A 16646-nucleotide genomic window follows, 5' to 3' on the forward strand; every position below is an offset into this window, starting at 1 on the left:
TGGAAGTGGTGCCTGTGTTCACTGGGCCAGGAAGCGGGGTTCACTGGTTCTGGAATGGAGGGCGGTGGTCTCTCCCAAAGACAGATTCGAAGATGGGATTGATTTGGACAGACTTTGGCAGTCTATTCCATATGATGTCATCATGTAACTGATGTAACACTGGTGATGTCATAACAATAATATTATTATTTGTTAAGCGCTAACCGTGCCAAGCACTCTTCTAAGCGCTGGTGTAAGATACAAGGTAATCAGGTTGTCCCACTTGGGGCTCACAGTCTTAATCCCCATTTTACAGATGAGGTAACTGAGGCACGGAGAAGTGAAGTGACTTACCCAAGGTCGTTGGGGACTGCCATCCGTGAGAGCAGTCATGGCTGCCCTGTCTTCAAGCCCACCCGCCCATACTGAGTGATTCTCATTGGCCTTCAGGGGTTGCAAGGTTTCCCAACGACCCCTCACCACTTTTCTCTTGCAAGTCCTCCTCGCCAATTACCCTGGGTGCCTCTTGCTGCTCTTCAAGCGCTTTTCCTCTGTCTCTTTGGGGAAGAAAAGCCACCTGGCTTCTTTTTTTTAATGGCATTTGTTAAGCATCTACTATGTTCCAGGCACCGAACTAAGTACTGCGGTAGATACAAGACAGTCGGGTTGGTTACGGTCCCTGTCTCACAGAGCTCCCAGTCTCGATTCCCATTTTACAGATGAGGTAACTAGGCAGAGTTATACTTCTCACAAAAAGATCGTGGGGTCTTTTGCAAATTGTGTCTGTAGGGATTTTTCCAGGGAGAGGAATTTAATCACAAATTTCACCACACCCCAGGGGAAATTGCACTGGTTTTTTTTTCTTCCCATTCTTGTTTGTCACCTCTCCCCCTCCACCCCACAACACATGAGCTTCCTGCCTGATCTCATTGTCAGGAATTCAGTAGGGCCCACGCTACAAAAAGTGAATTATTCACCCACCAGTGACTCCACTGGTGCCGGGGAAACCGGTTTGGGTTGTTGAGGGTGGATACCGGGAAGCGGTGGACCCACAACAAAGCAGTGGGGGAGAGGCCAGTGGTGTTCTCGCAGGTGTAAATGGGACCTGGGTTCTCTGGCTTACTTTGCCCCAGGTCACTGTGACTCAGGTGGCTGACCTGGATGGGCCCTCCCACAGCTCGAGAGTGCGGACCCAACAGGAGATGAAAGGCGCTCAAAAAGTTAGGCAGCAGGAGCTCCTGGGGTCACCGAGGGGGTGGCGTGTGGCCAGCACGTGGCACCGGGGGTGAGTCAGTGAGTGGACAGTCAGGCATGGATTCATCAGAAGCTCACAGCACTCCCTGGGGTGGAGTACTGTGCTGGGAGGGAAAGAGGGAGAAGGATACACAATTCCTGCCCTCCGGGGACTGCCAGTCCGTATGGGGAGACAGGACACTCACACTCAAACACACTCTTTCTCTCTCTCTGTCCTGACCACTGAGGTAGGGGCAGAGGGAAAAGGAGACACACGGACACGGTTCCTGCTCTCTTGGGGCTACCAGTCTGATGGGAGAGACAGGAAATAAACATATTTATTTATATTTATATCTGTCTCCCCCTCTAGACGTTACCAAGCAGCATGGCTTAATGGAGAGAGGACAGGCCTGGGAGTCAGAAGGTCATGGGTTCTAATCCTATCTCTGCCTTACGTCTGCTGTGAGAACTTGGGTAAATCACTTAACTTCTCTAGACCTCATTTACCTCATCTGTAAAATGGGGATTAAAAGTGTGAGCCGCAGTGATAGACATAGTCTGTGTCCACCTGATTAGCTGTATCTACCCCAGCGCTTAGAACAGTGTTGGCACACAGTAAGCACTTAATAAGTACCATAATTATTATTGTTATCATTAAACTGTAAGCTCGTTGTGGGCAGGGAACATGTTTACCAACTCTGTTGTGTTGTACTCTCCCAAGAGCTTAGTATAGTGCTTTGCACCCAGTAAGCGTTCAATCGATACGATTGAATGAATGAATGAGGGAAGACACGCACACTGTGCCGGATGCTGGGGAAGAGACAGAGGGTGGAAGAGTCAAAGTTCCTGCCCTCAGTGGGCTACCAGAGCACTTGATGTTTACCCCACTCTCATCCTCACACGCTTATGTGCACATCCATAATTTATTTTAATGTCTGTCTCCCCTTCTAGTCAGTCAGTCGTATTTATTGAGCCCTTTATGTGTGCAGAGCACTGAACTAAGTGCTTGAGAGAGTATGATATAACAATATAACAGACGTAGTCTTTGCCTACAGTGGACTTTCAGTCTAGAGAGGGTCAGACATTAATATAAATAAATGAATGACAGATAGGGACATAAATGCTGTGGGGCTGGAAGGCGGGATGAATAAAGGGAACAAGTCAGGGATCTGTCCAGAAGGCTGCCTGCTACTTCAATCAATCAGTCATCAGTTAATCCATGGTATTTACTGAGCACTTACCGTGCCCAGAGCACTGTATTAAGCACTCGGGAGAGGACGGTACAACAGAGTTGGAAGACATATTCCCTGCCCACAACAAGCTTATGGCCCGGAGGCGGAGGCAGATATTAATATAAATGAATAATTTTTAGATATGTACATAAGTGCTGTGGTATGATTTAACAGTTGTTTACCAGAGTTTGTGAGCTGCCTCCAACAACTCAGTTAGTGATGGTATTTATTATGCCCTTACTATTTGAGAAGCACTGTGTTGAGCACTGGGATAGAGTCAGGGTAAATAGATTCCCTGAATGGGACAGGGAATCCAATCTGGGAGGAAGGAAGAGCAGAGATCGTCTCTCCATTTTATGGAAGGGGAAACTGAGGCCCAGGGAGCCTCAGGGATTTGCCCCAGGTCACCTAGGAATAATAATAACGGCATTTGTTAAGCGCTCACTATATACCAGGCACAGAACTAAGCGCTAGGGTAGATACAAGAAACTTGAGTTGGACACAGTCCCCGTGTCCCACGTGGAGCTTACAGTCTCAATCCCCATTTTATAGATGAGGCAGATGAGGCACAGAGAAGTTAAGTGACTTGCCCAGGTTCACACAGCAGACGAGTGGCAGAGTTAGAATTCAAACCCATGACATTCTGACTCCAAGGCAGAGCTGGGATTAGAACCGCAGTCTCCCGGCTCCCAGCCCCGTGTGCTCTCTCTCTCTCCCTCTGTGCTAGGTCACAGCTGGTTACCAAGTATTTATTCATTCAATAGTATTTATTGAGCGCTTACTATGTGCAGAGCACTGTACTAAGCGCTTGGGATGAACAAGTCGGCAACAGATAGAGACAGTCCCTGCCGTTTGACGGGCTTACGGTCTAATCGGGGGAGACGGACAGACAAGAACAAGAACAATGGCACTAAAATGGTACCAAGTGTCTTTTACACTTCTTCCTGGTCACTGTCTGTCCCTGCCTCGAGAAGCAGCGTGGCTCAGTGAAAAGAGCCCGGGCTTGGGAGCCAGAGGTCATGGGCTCGAATCCCACCTCTGCCGCTTGTCAGCTGTGTGACTGTGGGCGAGTCACTTCACTTCTCTGGGCCTCAGTTCCCTCATCTGTAAAACGGGGATGAAGACTGTGAGCCTCACGTGGAACAACCTGATTCCCCTGTATCTACCCCAGCGTTTAGAACAGTGCTCTGCACATAGTAAGCGCTTAACAAATACCAACATTATTATTGTTACTTCTATCTACCTGCTCCGGGCAGGCAGGCCTACATTCTCCCCACTCCCACAATCCGGGTTTGGCTCCTCTACTCTCTTCCCTGGACCACCAGCCACCTCTTCTTTCCACAGGCCGCAGAAACCCACGTCCTCCAGGAAGACGTCCCAGATAAATCGCACCTGGCTCTTATCACCTTGCACCGCTGAGGATCTGAGGATCTCCCCCGATTAGACCGTAAGCCCGTCAGAGGGCAGGGACTGTCTCTGTCTGTTACTGATTTGTCCATTCCAAGCGCTTAGTACAGTGCTCGGCACATAGTAAGCGCTCAATAAATACTATTGAAGGAATGAATGTGGACACAGCTATTCAATAGATGCATGTGGGTCTGTGTTTGTATATAATTGTGTTGTTTAGTCCACACTGGTCTTTCTCTTGGATTTTTTCATCCATGGGCAAAAGCATCGCTTGCTGGTCACTCTCCTTGTTAGGGACAGATAGTAATAATAATAATAATATTTGTTAAGCACCTAGTACAGTGAATGTGTGTGTCCTGTCTCCCCCATCAAACTGGCAGCTCCCCAAGCGTAGGGACCGCGTCCCTTCTTCTTTCCTCGCGTCCCTCTCTCGGTGTCCACCAGCGGACTCTTTCCTCAATGGGCACAAGGACAGGACAGGACAGTGGACTCTCGCCTCAGTGGCCACTTTTAACAGGACAGGAATGCATGGGAGTTTCTCTCTCCTTGGCTCTTGGTATGCTTCTGTATGTCTGTACACATCTCTTCCTGAATTGTACTTTCCAAGCGCTTAGTACAGTGCCCTGCACACGGGAAGTGCTCCATAAATACGATTGAATGAATGAATGCGTGCTACTTGGGTTTTCCACGCCCTGTGTGTGGGTGGGCACTTGTGAATGTATCTGAATGATGATTATGGTATTTTTTAAGCACTTACTATGTGCAAGCACCGTTCTAAGAGCACGGGGTTGGGAGTCAGAGGACCTGGATTCTAATCCCGCTTCCGCTACTTGTCTGCTTTGTGACCTTGGGCAAGACACTTAATTTCTCTGTACTTCAGTTACCTCATCTGTAAAGTGGGAATTAAGACTATGAGCCCCTTGGGAGACAGGGACTGTGTCCAACCTGACTACCTTGTACTTACACCTGCGTTTAGAACAGGACTTAGCGCATAGTAAGCGCTTAACAGATATAATAATTATTATTATATTTAAGTGTATGTATATGTGGCTGTAAGCCTCTGCCACTTGTCTACTGTGACCTTGGGCAAGTGACTTAACTTCTCTGTGCCTCAGTTACCGCCTCTATAAAATGGGGAATAAAAGCTTGAGCCCCAAGTGGGACAACCCGACTACCATGTATCTACCCTAGCGCTTAGAAAAGTGCTTGGCACATAAAAATGATAATAATACTGATGGCATTTGTTAAGCGCTTACTATGGGCAAAGCACCGTTCTAAGCGCTGGGGGGATACGAGGTGATCAGGTTGCCCCACGAGGGACTCACAGTCTTCATCCCCATTTTACAGATGAGGTAACTGAGGCCCAGAGAAGTTAGTGACATGCCCAAAGTCACACAGCTGACAAGCGGCGGAGCCAGGATTAGAACCCACGACCTCTGACTCCCAAGCCCGTGCTCTTTCCACTGAGCCACGAAGCACTTAACAAATACCGTGAATATTTGTGTGTTTCTGTGTGTGTAAAATGTGTATGAATGTACATTTTCGTGTGGATGTTTACCAATCATATTTATTGAGCGCTTACTATGTGCAGAGCACTGTACCAAGTAGTCGGTAGAGTCCAAAACACCAGAATTAGCAGGCACATTCCCTGTGTGTCTGTGTGTGTCAGGGTGGTTTCCCGTGTGTGGTGAGCGACAGAGCCAGATTTCCAAACCAGCTGGTGAAAATTCCAGTTTATTGGCAAAGCAGAGGCTGCTCGGGGACGAGTCTCCTAAACAGCCCGAGGTGGCAGCTGAACCGGCGGCTGCCCCACGGCTCAGGACCCTCCTGAAACGCAGGACACTACGCACCATCCGGGCACATAGGCAGAGGGCGCGGGGCAGGGCAGGGGTCATTTTCGGAGGGGGCAGAAAGCAACTTATAAAGAGCTCTTCTTGCTGGGGGAGGGGGAAGACCAACGGGGTGTGCTCTGGCTCCTGGGGGGACAGGGTCTGTCCCTGTCGCCTAACACTTTCCGAAGCCAAAGGCGCCAAGCCCGTACGAGCCGACTCCCACGCTCCCGCTGCACGAGCCCCCGGGCCCACAGGGGGCAGGGGTGGCACAGGGGGCGCAGGGGCCGCCGGTGCTCACGACCAGGTTCCCGCTGCAAGGGGCGCTGCAGACGCCGCCGGTGACCGGCCGGGCCCCGGTCGCGCACAGGTCGCCGCACACGACGCCTCCCCTGGAGCTGCTCACGCCTGCGGGGAAGGATGGGGGAGAGTCAGAATCTAGGGGACCCCAACTCTGTGCCAGACAGCGAACTAAGCGCTGGGTAGGAGGAATGAGCTCATCGGGTTGGACACAGACCATGTCCCACACGGGGCTCAAAATCTTAATCCCCGTTTTACAGATGAGGTAACCGAAGCCCGGAGAGGTGAAGCGACTTGTCCGAGGTCATACAGCGGACGAGTGGCAGAGTCAGGATTAGAACCCATGACCTTCTGACTCCCAGGCCAAGCTCTATCCACTGGGTCGTGCTGCTTCCTCTAGTACAACACCATGTCGTCCCTCCCTTCCAGGGTCACCCCTCACCAACCCCAAGCCCCGGCCTGTCCCTCCCACCTCCAGGTTACTTACAGACATTCACAGCTCCGACACCTTCGCACAGCCTGAATGGGAGAAGAGAGGGAAATAATATAAGAACGACGCAGAGATGAGTTCGCCGCTTCATAACTGTGGTATCTGTTGAGTGCTTACTACGTACCAGGCACTGTACTGTGTGCTGGGGTGGATACGAGCCAATTGAATCGCCACATGGGGACTCAGTCCCCATTTTACAGGTGAGCTAACTGAGGCCAAGAGCAGTTAAGTAACTTGCCCGAGGATACACAGCGGACAAGGGGCAGAGCCGCGATTAGAACCCATAGCTGGGATTAGAACGCATGCAGGAGTGAATGCAAGAGGTCCCCATTTCATAGAATCCCAGAAACACCAGAACCACAGCTCATCTTTCCCCTCTCTTTTGTTTTGGTCAGTGACCAGCAGGAGCAGGTCAATGCCCACTGGCCTCAGGCAGGTCCTACACCCCAAAAGCCCCAGTGGAGCTGCAGGGGCGGGGTCCTCTGGGTATTAAGATTGTCCTTAGGGCATCATTATCCGTTCAAAAGTATTTAGGGAATAGAGTTAGGGGCCAGCTGGTGCTGCTAAACCGGAAAAGTACCCAAAGGAGTGCTTATCCCCAAGGACAGCTTGGGCAAACTCCCAGATACGTTCTGGGATAGTCCAACGGCGCGTGTTGCTTTCAGGTAGGCACCTTTGAGCAGGAGGAAGGAGCTGGATATGAAAGGAGCAGGGAGGCCCACGGATGAAGCTCTAGACTGTAAGTCTATAGACTGTAAATTTGTTGTGGGCAAGGAACGCGTCTACCAACTCTGTTGTACTGCACTGTCCCAAGCATGTAGTTCAGGGCTCTCTGCACATAGTATGGGCTCATCGATGATGATGCTGAAGGGCGACAGGCAAGTGAGGGCCCCAGAGTGGAACCCCTTTCCCTACCCCCCACTCACCTGCACTCCTCTCCCTCCAGCAGCCGTCTGTAGGTAGCGATCTCGATGTCCAGCCCCAGCTTGGAGTTCATGACCTCCTGGTACTCCTTGAGCAGGCAGGCCATGTCCTGCTTGGCCTTCAGCAGGGCTTCCTCCAGCCCGGCCAGCTTGCACTTGGCGTCGTTGAGGGCCGCCTCGCCCTGCTGCTCCGACTCGGTCACGGCCGCCTCCAGCTTGGAATTCTGGTTAGGGGGAGAAGGAAGTGCACGACCTGTGGCCCTCCTATGCGGGGTTGAACGGCCTCGGGTCGCTCTAGCTATTCCCCTGCCTCCAGAGCCCACCCTGTCAGCTGTCAGATTTCTCTTGCAACCACCGCCCCCCCACCCCCCAACCCATCTCCGCTGGGAAAGTTCTTCCTTGGGTCTAATCTAAATCCCTCACGCTCCGGTTCCGGTCTGTTTCCCCTGGCTCTCTCCAGGATAAGGAGAACCGGGATCACTGGAATGAGGGCGGATTCTGCATTTGTCCCTGGTTTGGGGCCCAGTCCTCATTGACCCTGGAAATGAGATTCCACTTCAGAGATTACAAAAGGGGTGTGAGACAGCGGTGGTCTTTAAGAGACGTCCCCAGCAACCCCTCACTGAAAAGTCTCTAAACCAAAGTTACGGCCAACTCTAGGTTTCCCGCTCTGTTGTTGCAGGAAGAACATGGATAACGGGACACCGTGGATAATAAAGATCTCCTCTGTTCCCTCTACCTTTGTGACCGTAGACCTCTGCCCTGGGCCCAACCAACCCCACACTGGCGCCCACTGTACCTGGCACTTGGCATTCTCCACCTCGGCCGTCAGCCTCTGGATCATGCGGTTCAGCTCGTTGATCTCTTCCTTGGTGCGGCGCAGGCTCTCCCCGTGCCGGATCACCGTGGCCTTCATCTCCTCACACTGATGCCAGGGGGAACAGGCACGGTGGTTCGGATGGACTCAGCCACCCACCCTACACCCCGCACCGAGGGGCCCGGAGAGTCCTCGTCCCCAGAAACCCAGCCCGGGCCAGCATTCTGGGGGTAGTGATATCACTAGGGGTGCAAGACCCGGGGTGGAGTTGGGGGTGTCCCCAACTCCAGCCTTGGGGGCAGTCCTGTCCAGGAACTTGCCCATAGGTCCCAGGGCAAGAGCCCCGATGGCTTCTGCGTAGTCCAACCCTGCCCCACGCTCCCTCTGCTGCCAAACCCCATATGGGTTCCCCCCCACCCAGCCCTATCCAGAGTGTGGGGTGTCTGGCAGGAGATGGGGTCCGAGACAAGACCCGGTTCAGGCCCTGCCCCGAAGCCATTCCCGTCCCCCCTCGGCTCACCTTGCTGCGATACCAGGACTCGGCCTCGGCCCGGCTGCGGCTGGCGATGTCGTCGTACTGCGCCTTGATCTCGGCGATGACGCAGTCCATGTTCAGCTCCCGGCTGTTGTCCATCTTGACCACCACGGAGGTGTCCGAGATGTGGGCCTGGAGCACGCGGATCTCCTGCGGGGGCGAGGAGATGGAGGCGGGGTGTCAAAGGTGTCACAGTCCAGCTCCCTGCCTCCAGAGTTCAATGTCTCCCCTGACCAGTACAGACAGGTGGCTATCTGTCTGTCAACAGTCTCTGGGCAACGAGCTTCCATGCTCCCACTCAGTTGCTTATTCCAGGATCAAATCCCCCAAAAGCCGGGAAGTTCTTCCAGGGGTCTTACCCAGTTCCCTCTAGCTGCAATTTAAGCCTAATTTCTTCCTATTGTCCCCCTGCAGACCTCAAGAACCACCGTATCCAGAGATCACTCTCTCCATGTTCACCACAGCGTTCTCTACTCCAGGCTGAACAGTTCCCGCTCCTATAACCTTTCCCACTGGACATTCGTTCCAGTCTTGGGCACCTGGATTCTGGCCCAAAACCTGGCTCTTCCAGATCCCACTTCTTTCCGGTCTCTGCCCTTGGGACTGGGTGAGGTTGGGTTGCTGTAGTCCTAGAATGGGGTCCCATCCAGCTCTCCACCCACTGCCCAGTCATTCCTGGAATATACCTTCCCATTTCCCCTATCTGTAATTTATTTTAATATCTGTCTTCCCTCTCTACACCGTTAGCTTCTTGAGTTCAGGGATCGTGTCTACCAGGAAAGCAGTGTGGCCAGATGGATAGAGCCCGGGCCTGGGAATCAGAAGACACGGGTTTTAATCCCAGTTTTGCCACGTGTCTGCTGTGGGACCTCGGGTAAGTCGCTTCACTTCTCTGTGACTCGATTACCTCATCTGTAAAATGGGGATGAAGACTGAGCCCTATGTGGGACACGGACTGTGTCCAACCTGTTTACCTTGTATCTACCCTGGCACTTAGAACAGTGCTTGACACGTAGTAAGTGCTTAACAAATACCACAGTTATTAGTAACTCTACTGTGTACTCTCCCAACCACTTAGTACAGTGCTCCACACATGGTATATATAATTGAATGATAGGTGAGCTCTGGCGGGAGTAATGGTGGAGGGGTTTTTCTGGGACCCGTGCCCCCTTATCTGTTATTGCCCCACCTTGGGGCAAGGCCTGTGGGAGTGGGGCACAGTGAGAGGGAAAGGGGAAAGCAGTGTTCACCCCACCCCACTATAGCCCCCCTGACCTGAAGTGCCCATCCCCCGAAAGGGCGGGTGTTCCCCAACCCCAGCATGGTGCATGGCGGCGGTCAGAGGGCAGCAGTGGGTATGGGGCTGCCCTCCTGCCTGTGACCCATCCGTGCCTCATTCCCCATCGTACCTCCTCGTACAGCGCCCTCAAGAAGTTGATCTCCTCAATCAGGGCTTCCACGTTGGCCTCGAGGTCTGATTTGCGCAGGTAAGCACAGTCCACGTCCTGGGGGAGAAAGTAAGAACAGATACTGCTGGGGGGGGGGGTGTGTGTGTATCCGGGGGAGGGGCCGGAAACCCAAAGAGGGGGGCTGAGGGCAGGGACCCAGTTTCTGCCTCTGTACTGACCCTTCCAATTAGAGTGTTTCACGCCTTTTCTCACACACTTTGCCTTCCCAAACATCCCCTCTCCAGCCCACTTCCCTCAGGACTGTAAGCCCCTTGAGAGCAGTGCTTATCGCAGTGATCTCCATGCAGTAAGTACTCGGTATGTATTATCAGTTGACCGAATCCCTGATTTAGACCCCCCAATTTTGATCTACCTTCCTTCCCCATCAATTTTTCCTTCTTGTGACTGCATCAGTTTGTCGGTTTGTCCCGTCTGTCCACTCTCCCTGGGCGGGTATTGTAAGCCCTGAACCCCTGGTGGCTTGAGCAAAGGCTACCCCGAGGGTGTGTGATGGATTCCCCCCGGGACTTCTACCCCACCTCTAGTTCCACCCCCTGTGACATCACCAGCCCAGAGCCCTGCTCCCCGAGAAGGGGAAAAGCTGCAGACCCCCACCACTCTCACCTTCTTGAGTGTCACAAACTCATTTTCAGCTGTCGCTCTTAGGGCCACCTCCTCCTCATACCTGGCCAAGAAAACAATAGGAAGATGAGCCCAGTTCTGGGAGAGGAAGCCCAGTCCTGAAAGAAATGCCACAGGGCTGTAACGAAATCTGGTAGCGAGACAAAGATGGAAGGGCTGATCCCCTCCCTCTGTACCCTGAGCTCTTCAGGGCGAGGGACAACCAGGTTGGGTGAGCAGCAGGAGGTTGGGTGTCGCCTCTAACTCCCCAAACCCTATTCCCCTCCCCCGAAACTCTCACCAATCCCCACGAGCACCATTTAGTGACACACGGTGGATTCTGAGAGTCAGAGGGTGTTGGATTTGTCTTGGGTGTTTAGAACAGCCAGGTTGGAGAACTGGGACTTGGTTTACCCAAAGTCCAAGGCTTAAATAGGGAATTCTGCAAACTGTAACCCAACTGCCCCATTCTGTTTGACCGAAGCAGTGTGACCTAGTGGATAGAGCATGGGCCTAGAAGTTGGAAGGACTTGTGTTCTAATCCCGGCTCTGCCACTTGTCTGCTGTGTGACTTAGGGCACTTCACTTCTCTGTGCTTCAGTTACCTCATCTGGAAAATGGGGATTAAGACTGAGCTCTATGTGGGACAGGGACTGTGTCCAATCTGATTAACGGGACTGTGTCCAATCTGATTAACTTGTATCTACCCCAGCTCTTAGTACAGAGCCTGGCACTTAGTAAGCGCTTAACAAAATCCATTAAAAAAAAAAATCAGCTCCCAATGGTCGTGGGCTGCAGGGCAACAGGAATTAGCAGATAGAAGACCATGGAGGAAGTTTCTTCTTCCTCTCCCCAACCAGTTGTTGAGTAGCAGGGTAGGCAGTGGATTTAAGAATAGTTTCAATCCTCCCCGGTCCCTATTGGCAGAGGCAAACTAAAAGAGGGCATAAGAGACGGGAGAAGGAGAGAAAACGGAAACCCCCCTCGGAAAATCCAGCTCCACCTAGCTAATCAGGCTCCTGGGATCACTGGGGTTGGCGGCATCTGTGGTTAGAGTCCTTTGGACCTCTATACCTCAATTGGTCCAGAAGTTAAAATATGCTGTTTAGGGGTTTCAGTTTGATCCAGAAGGTGGGATGTGGAACCCCCCAGGGAAGTTGGGAGCTGGGGGAGGGTGTCACAGGAGAGCCAGGAGGGAGTCATGGATGCTGGACTGTAAACTAATTGTGGGCAAGGGAATGTGTCTACCAGCTCTGTTATATTGTACCTCCCCCAAGCACTTAGTGCAGAGCTCTACACACAGTAAGAGCTTGATAAATACCACTGATTGACTAGACAACTGTTGGCTTTTGCAACACACTGCAAACCGTGTGAAGCAGCAGGGCCCAGTGAAAGGAGCACGGGCCTGGGAGTCAAAGGAACTGGGATCCAATCCCGGCTCTGTGCAAACTTGGCCAAATGACTTCACTTCTCTGGCCTCAGTTGTCTCGTCTGTAAAATGGGAAATAAGACTTGGAGCCCCATGGTAGGAAAAGGGCTGGGTCCAACCTGATTATCCTGTATCTAACCCTGTGCTTAGTATTGTGCCTGGCACAGAGTAAGTGCTTAACAAATACTGTTTAAGAAAGGCTCAAAAATTCTACAATTATTATTTCCTCCCCTCCTCTCCGAGCATTAAGGCCTACCAAAGGGTGACAAAATGAGGAGGAAGAGGACTGTACTCCTTTCCGCCCCTGAAACCCTAACTGTGCAGCCCCCACCCCCTTGACATACACGTACACTCCGAGGGTCCCGTCAAGGCAGCACCCCCCTCCCGTCACTCACTTCTTCTTGAAGCCCTCCAGCACCTCCTGCACGTGGTAGAGCTCGGACTCGAGCCGGCCGCGGTCGGCCTCCACGCACTCCAGCTCGCGCTTCAGGGTCTCGATGTAGCCGTCGAACAGCGGCTCCAGGTTGCTCTCGCAGCATTTCCGGTTCTGGTAGAACTGCCACTTGGTCTCCAGCAGCTTGTTCTGCTGCTCCAGGAACCGCACCTGCGGGGAGGAGCCGGGGACCGACCAATTCGGGCTTCGGCTCGCCGTCCCGGGGGGACCGGCCCCATCCCTCTGTCACTCTGCCACTTGTCAGCTGTGTGACTGTGGGCAAGTCACTTCACTTCTCTGTGCCTCAGTGAGCTCATCTGTAAAATGGGGATTAACTGGGACCCTCACGTGGGACAACCTGATTACCCGCTATCTACCCCAGCGCTTAGAACAGTGCTCTGCACATAGTAAGCGCTTAACAAATACCAACGTTATTATCCCTCTGCCTCTCCCTCGAGGTGTTAGGGCTGATGGGGGCATCAGAGAGCGCCCACCAGGGGCAGAAATAAATGCCCTCCAGGGGGGGTAAGCACCCTCCAGGGGCAGTATGAGCGCTCACCAGGGGCATCAGTGAACGCCATCGGGGGCAGCAATTGAGCACCCACCAGTGACAGTTGGCATAGATACGCAGCATGGCGTAGTGGATAGAGCCCGGGCCCGGGAGTCAGAAGGTCTTGGGTTCTAATCCCGGCTCTGCCGTTTGTCTGCCGTGTGACCTCAGGCAAGTCACTTCACTTCTCCGGGCCTCAGTTCCCTCATCTGTAAATTGGGGATTGAGCCTGTGACCCCCACCTGGGACAGGGACCCCCATTTAGCACAGAGTCTGGAACATAGTAGGCGCTAAACAAATACCACAAGTATTATTATTATTATTAGTTGTGAATTCCCACCGGGGCGGTATGAACGCCCATCGGGGGCAACAGTGGGCGCCCATCGGGGGGCAGAAGCGAGGGCCCCCCACGGCTCGGAGGTCTGGAAGCTAAAACCGAAGCATGAGATCCGGATTCTGCCCACAAGAGGTTGCGGACTTGGATGGAGGGACCAGGAGTGGAGACTCCCGTGTCCAGTCCTCGTAGGCTACCATCCCCGCCACCTCCCACCCAAAAGTCGTTAGACCAACCCGTGTCCACTCCCTGAGGGGACGGAACCCCCGAGCCCCTCGGTTGCCACAGTGAAGATGCCGGAGCCCCGGTGCGGATCATTCGATCCACCTGTGGCTTAGTGGAAAGACCCCGGCCTTGGGAGTCAGAGGCTGTGGGTTCCAATCCCGCTCCGCCACTTATCAACTGGGTGACTTTGGGCAAGCCACTTCACTGCTCTGGGCCTCAGTCACCTCGTCTGTAAAATGGGGATGAAGACGGTGAGCCCCACGCGGACCAACCCGATCACCTTTGCGTCCGACCCAGCGCTTAGGAGAGTGCTTGGCACATAGTAAGCGCTTAACGAATGCCATGGTTATTATTATTATCATCCCCCTGCCTGCGCATCTCCGGGACAGAGCTGGAATCTGGGGGGGGGGGTCGGGAGCAGAATCGCGGTTCCTAGGGGAGACCCTCCCTCGCCCCACCTTGTCGATGAAGGCGGCGAACTTGCTGTTGAGACACTTGATCTGCTCCTTCTCTTCGTGCTTCACGCCCTGGGCGTTGGCGTCGATCTCCAGGTTGAGCGGGGTCAGCAGGCTCTCGTTGACCGACACGCCGGTGATGCAGGGCGGGCTGGGCCCGCACACGCCCCCGGAGCGGTAGCCGAAGCTGCGGCCGCAGCCGGCGCGGAAACCCCCGCAGAAACCGCCCAGGCTGCGGCTGCCGAAGCCGGCGAGACCCCGGTAGCAGGAGACCCCGCGGTAGGGAGCGGCGCTGATGCAGCAACGGTCCCCGAACCGGGGCACCAGGGCCGAGCGGCAGCCGAAGTTCCTGAACCCGAAGCCGGAGCCACAAGCCATGATGATACCGGAGGAGGGTGGAGAACGAATTCGGTCCAACGGAGGCGAGGTCACGGCGGATAGACCCACTTGATCCCTTCTGTCCTCCCTGCCCTTCTCCGGGGCCTTTTATTCGGGAGCTCGGCGGCGGGACGGGGGGCCCCGAAAAGCCACCGGACTGGCTTTTTTTTTTTTTTGGGGGTGGCTTTTATGGGCATCCTCCGTCTCCCTTCTTGCCAGCCACCTCTGCTTCGCGGCTTGAACCCCGGCCCGGAGCCCCGTTTCATCTTCAAAGACCTTTACGAGCTGACCCCGACCGGCCCTCCGCGGCCCTCTGTGAAGTGGGTGCACGCGTGGACGGGTCGGGACGCGGCGGGGGTGCGGAAGTGGTCCCGGGGCGGGGCGCTGAGGTCGAGGTCGGACGCGCTCCCCTCTCCCACTCCCACCCGCCCCCGTCCCCCCCCTCCTGCACCTCTCCTCCCTCGGGTCCCTCTCCGGCCCCGACGCCTGCCAAACCGCCAGAGGTTTATTAGGCCCCGAGCGAGGAGCGACCTTTGAAATCCGGGATGCGGGCCACGGGAAGGCCTTTTTGGGCCATCTGCCCTTCACCCCTACCTGCAGCTCCAAGCGTCCCCCCCACGCCCTCTCCATAAACCTGCGTGCGCCTCCCATTCCCACCCGTTCCCGTCCTTTATGCTCCAGTCCGACTGCAGTCACAGTCTTTCCCCGGGCATCCCCAGCCGGGTGTCGGAGATATCTGTGCTTGAAGGGACGTGCGGGTCGTTAGAGATTCGGGCCGCTGCAGGGACCGCATTCCGGGTGATTGCTGTTCTCTTCCTCCGATCGAGGTCAGCTGCTCGGCGAGGAAGGGGAAGAGCTTCCCTCTTCCAGAAGACAGAAGAGGAGGAGGCTGTCCACCTCAGGACAGGACAGATCAGCTGCTCGCCAGGTACTTAAACAAACCCTCTCCTATTATGCTCAGAAGATGAGGAGGTTTTGTCATCTAGTTCCAGGGCAGATCGGGGGCTCACCAGGTGTGTGGACACCAGCTTCCCCCTGTCCCCAGGAGGTGAGGAGATTTTGCAGCCGGTGACAGATACAAACCCTCTTTTATTATGCTCGGAAGATGAGTTTTTTCATCTAGTTCCAGGGCAGATCAGGAGCTCACCAGGTGCGTGGACCCCAGCTTCCCCCTGTCCCCAGGAGGTGAGGAGATTTTGCATCCGGTGACAGATACAAACCCTCTCCTATTATGCTCGGAAGATGAGGAGTTTTCTTCATCTAGTTCCAGGGCAGATCAGGAGCTCACCAGATGTATGGACACTAGCTTCCCCCTGTCCCCAGGAGGTGAGGAGATTTTGCATCCGGTGACAGATCGACTCCTCAGCAGATGCATCGCAAGGACCCCCGTCCTATACCCGGAAGAGGAGAAGATTTTCCACCTAGTGACACGACAGATCGTCTGCTCGGCAGGTGGGTAAAGAATGGCTTCCCCACGGAGCCCAGAAGATGAGATTTTTCATCTAGTGACAGGATAACTCAGCAGCTCACCGGATGTTTAGACAATAGCTCTCCCGCTATGCCCAGAGGATGATTTTGCATTTAGTGATTGGACAGATGATAACAATAATTATGGTATCTGTTTAGCGCTTACTATGTTCCAGGCACTGTACCAGCATTGGGGTGGATACAAGCAAACCGGGTTGGATGCAATCCCTGTCCCACTTGGAGCTCACAATCTCGATCCCCATTTTCCAGATGAGGTAACTGAGACACAGAGAGGTGAAGTGACTTGCCCGAGGTAACACGGCAGACAAGTGGCGGAGCCGGGACTAGAACCCATGACCTTCTGGACTCCCACGCCCGTGCTCTATCCACTACACCATGCTGCTGCTTCAGGCCAGGACCCCTCCCCACCCCCACCCCCCCCACTTCGCCTAGAAGATGAGGAGACTTTCCATCTAGGACGGATCAGCTGCTCACCAGGAGATGAGATTTTTTCCACCAAGTGAAAGATCAGCTTTCAGCAGATGAATCAGGCACCCCCAC

General features: G+C 54.0%; 1 protein-coding gene and 1 long non-coding RNA gene across 2 annotated transcripts; one reads left to right on the forward strand and one right to left on the reverse strand.

The window, feature by feature from the left end:
• Positions 1 to 5637: 5637 nt before the first annotated feature.
• Positions 5638 to 14785, reverse strand: LOC100092926 (keratin, type II microfibrillar, component 7C-like). Its single transcript, XM_029073191.1, has 9 exons — positions 14244 to 14785; positions 12639 to 12847; positions 10818 to 10878; positions 10155 to 10250; positions 8731 to 8895; positions 8193 to 8318; positions 7397 to 7617; positions 6468 to 6499; positions 5638 to 6088 (listed from the first exon to the last, which is right to left on the reverse strand). The coding sequence occupies exons 1-9, from the start codon at positions 14616 to 14618 to the stop codon at positions 5856 to 5858; spliced, it is 1518 nt and encodes a 505-aa protein (XP_028929024.1). The 5' UTR covers positions 14619 to 14785; the 3' UTR covers positions 5638 to 5855.
• Positions 14786 to 15138: 353 nt separating this feature from the next.
• LOC114814613 lies at positions 15139 to 16399 on the forward strand. The gene is made up of 3 exons (XR_003762382.1): positions 15139 to 15546; positions 15742 to 16070; positions 16356 to 16399. It is a non-coding gene; the product is annotated as an uncharacterized LOC114814613 (long non-coding RNA).
• Positions 16400 to 16646: the final 247 nt, after the last annotated feature.

The sequence above is a fragment of the Ornithorhynchus anatinus genome, chromosome 10 (genome assembly GCF_004115215.2).
Source record: "Ornithorhynchus anatinus isolate Pmale09 chromosome 10, mOrnAna1.pri.v4, whole genome shotgun sequence".
NCBI lineage: Eukaryota > Metazoa > Chordata > Mammalia > Monotremata > Ornithorhynchidae > Ornithorhynchus > Ornithorhynchus anatinus.

Bases quoted from the DNA above. Each gene is read 5' to 3' on its own strand.
- LOC100092926 (XM_029073191.1), bottom strand. From the start codon at position 14,618: ATGGCTTGTGGCTCCGGCTTCGGGTTCAGGAACTTCGGCTGCCGCTCG. The intron at 10,879-12,638 runs GTGAGTGACGGG...TTTCTTGGCCAG, and splicing joins CTGGAGGGCTTCAAGAAGAA to GTATGAGGAGGAGGTGGCCC. The intron at 6,500-7,396 runs GTGAGTGGGGGG...TCTCCCATTCAG, and splicing joins CTGGAGGGAGAGGAGTGCAG to GCTGTGCGAAGGTGTCGGAG.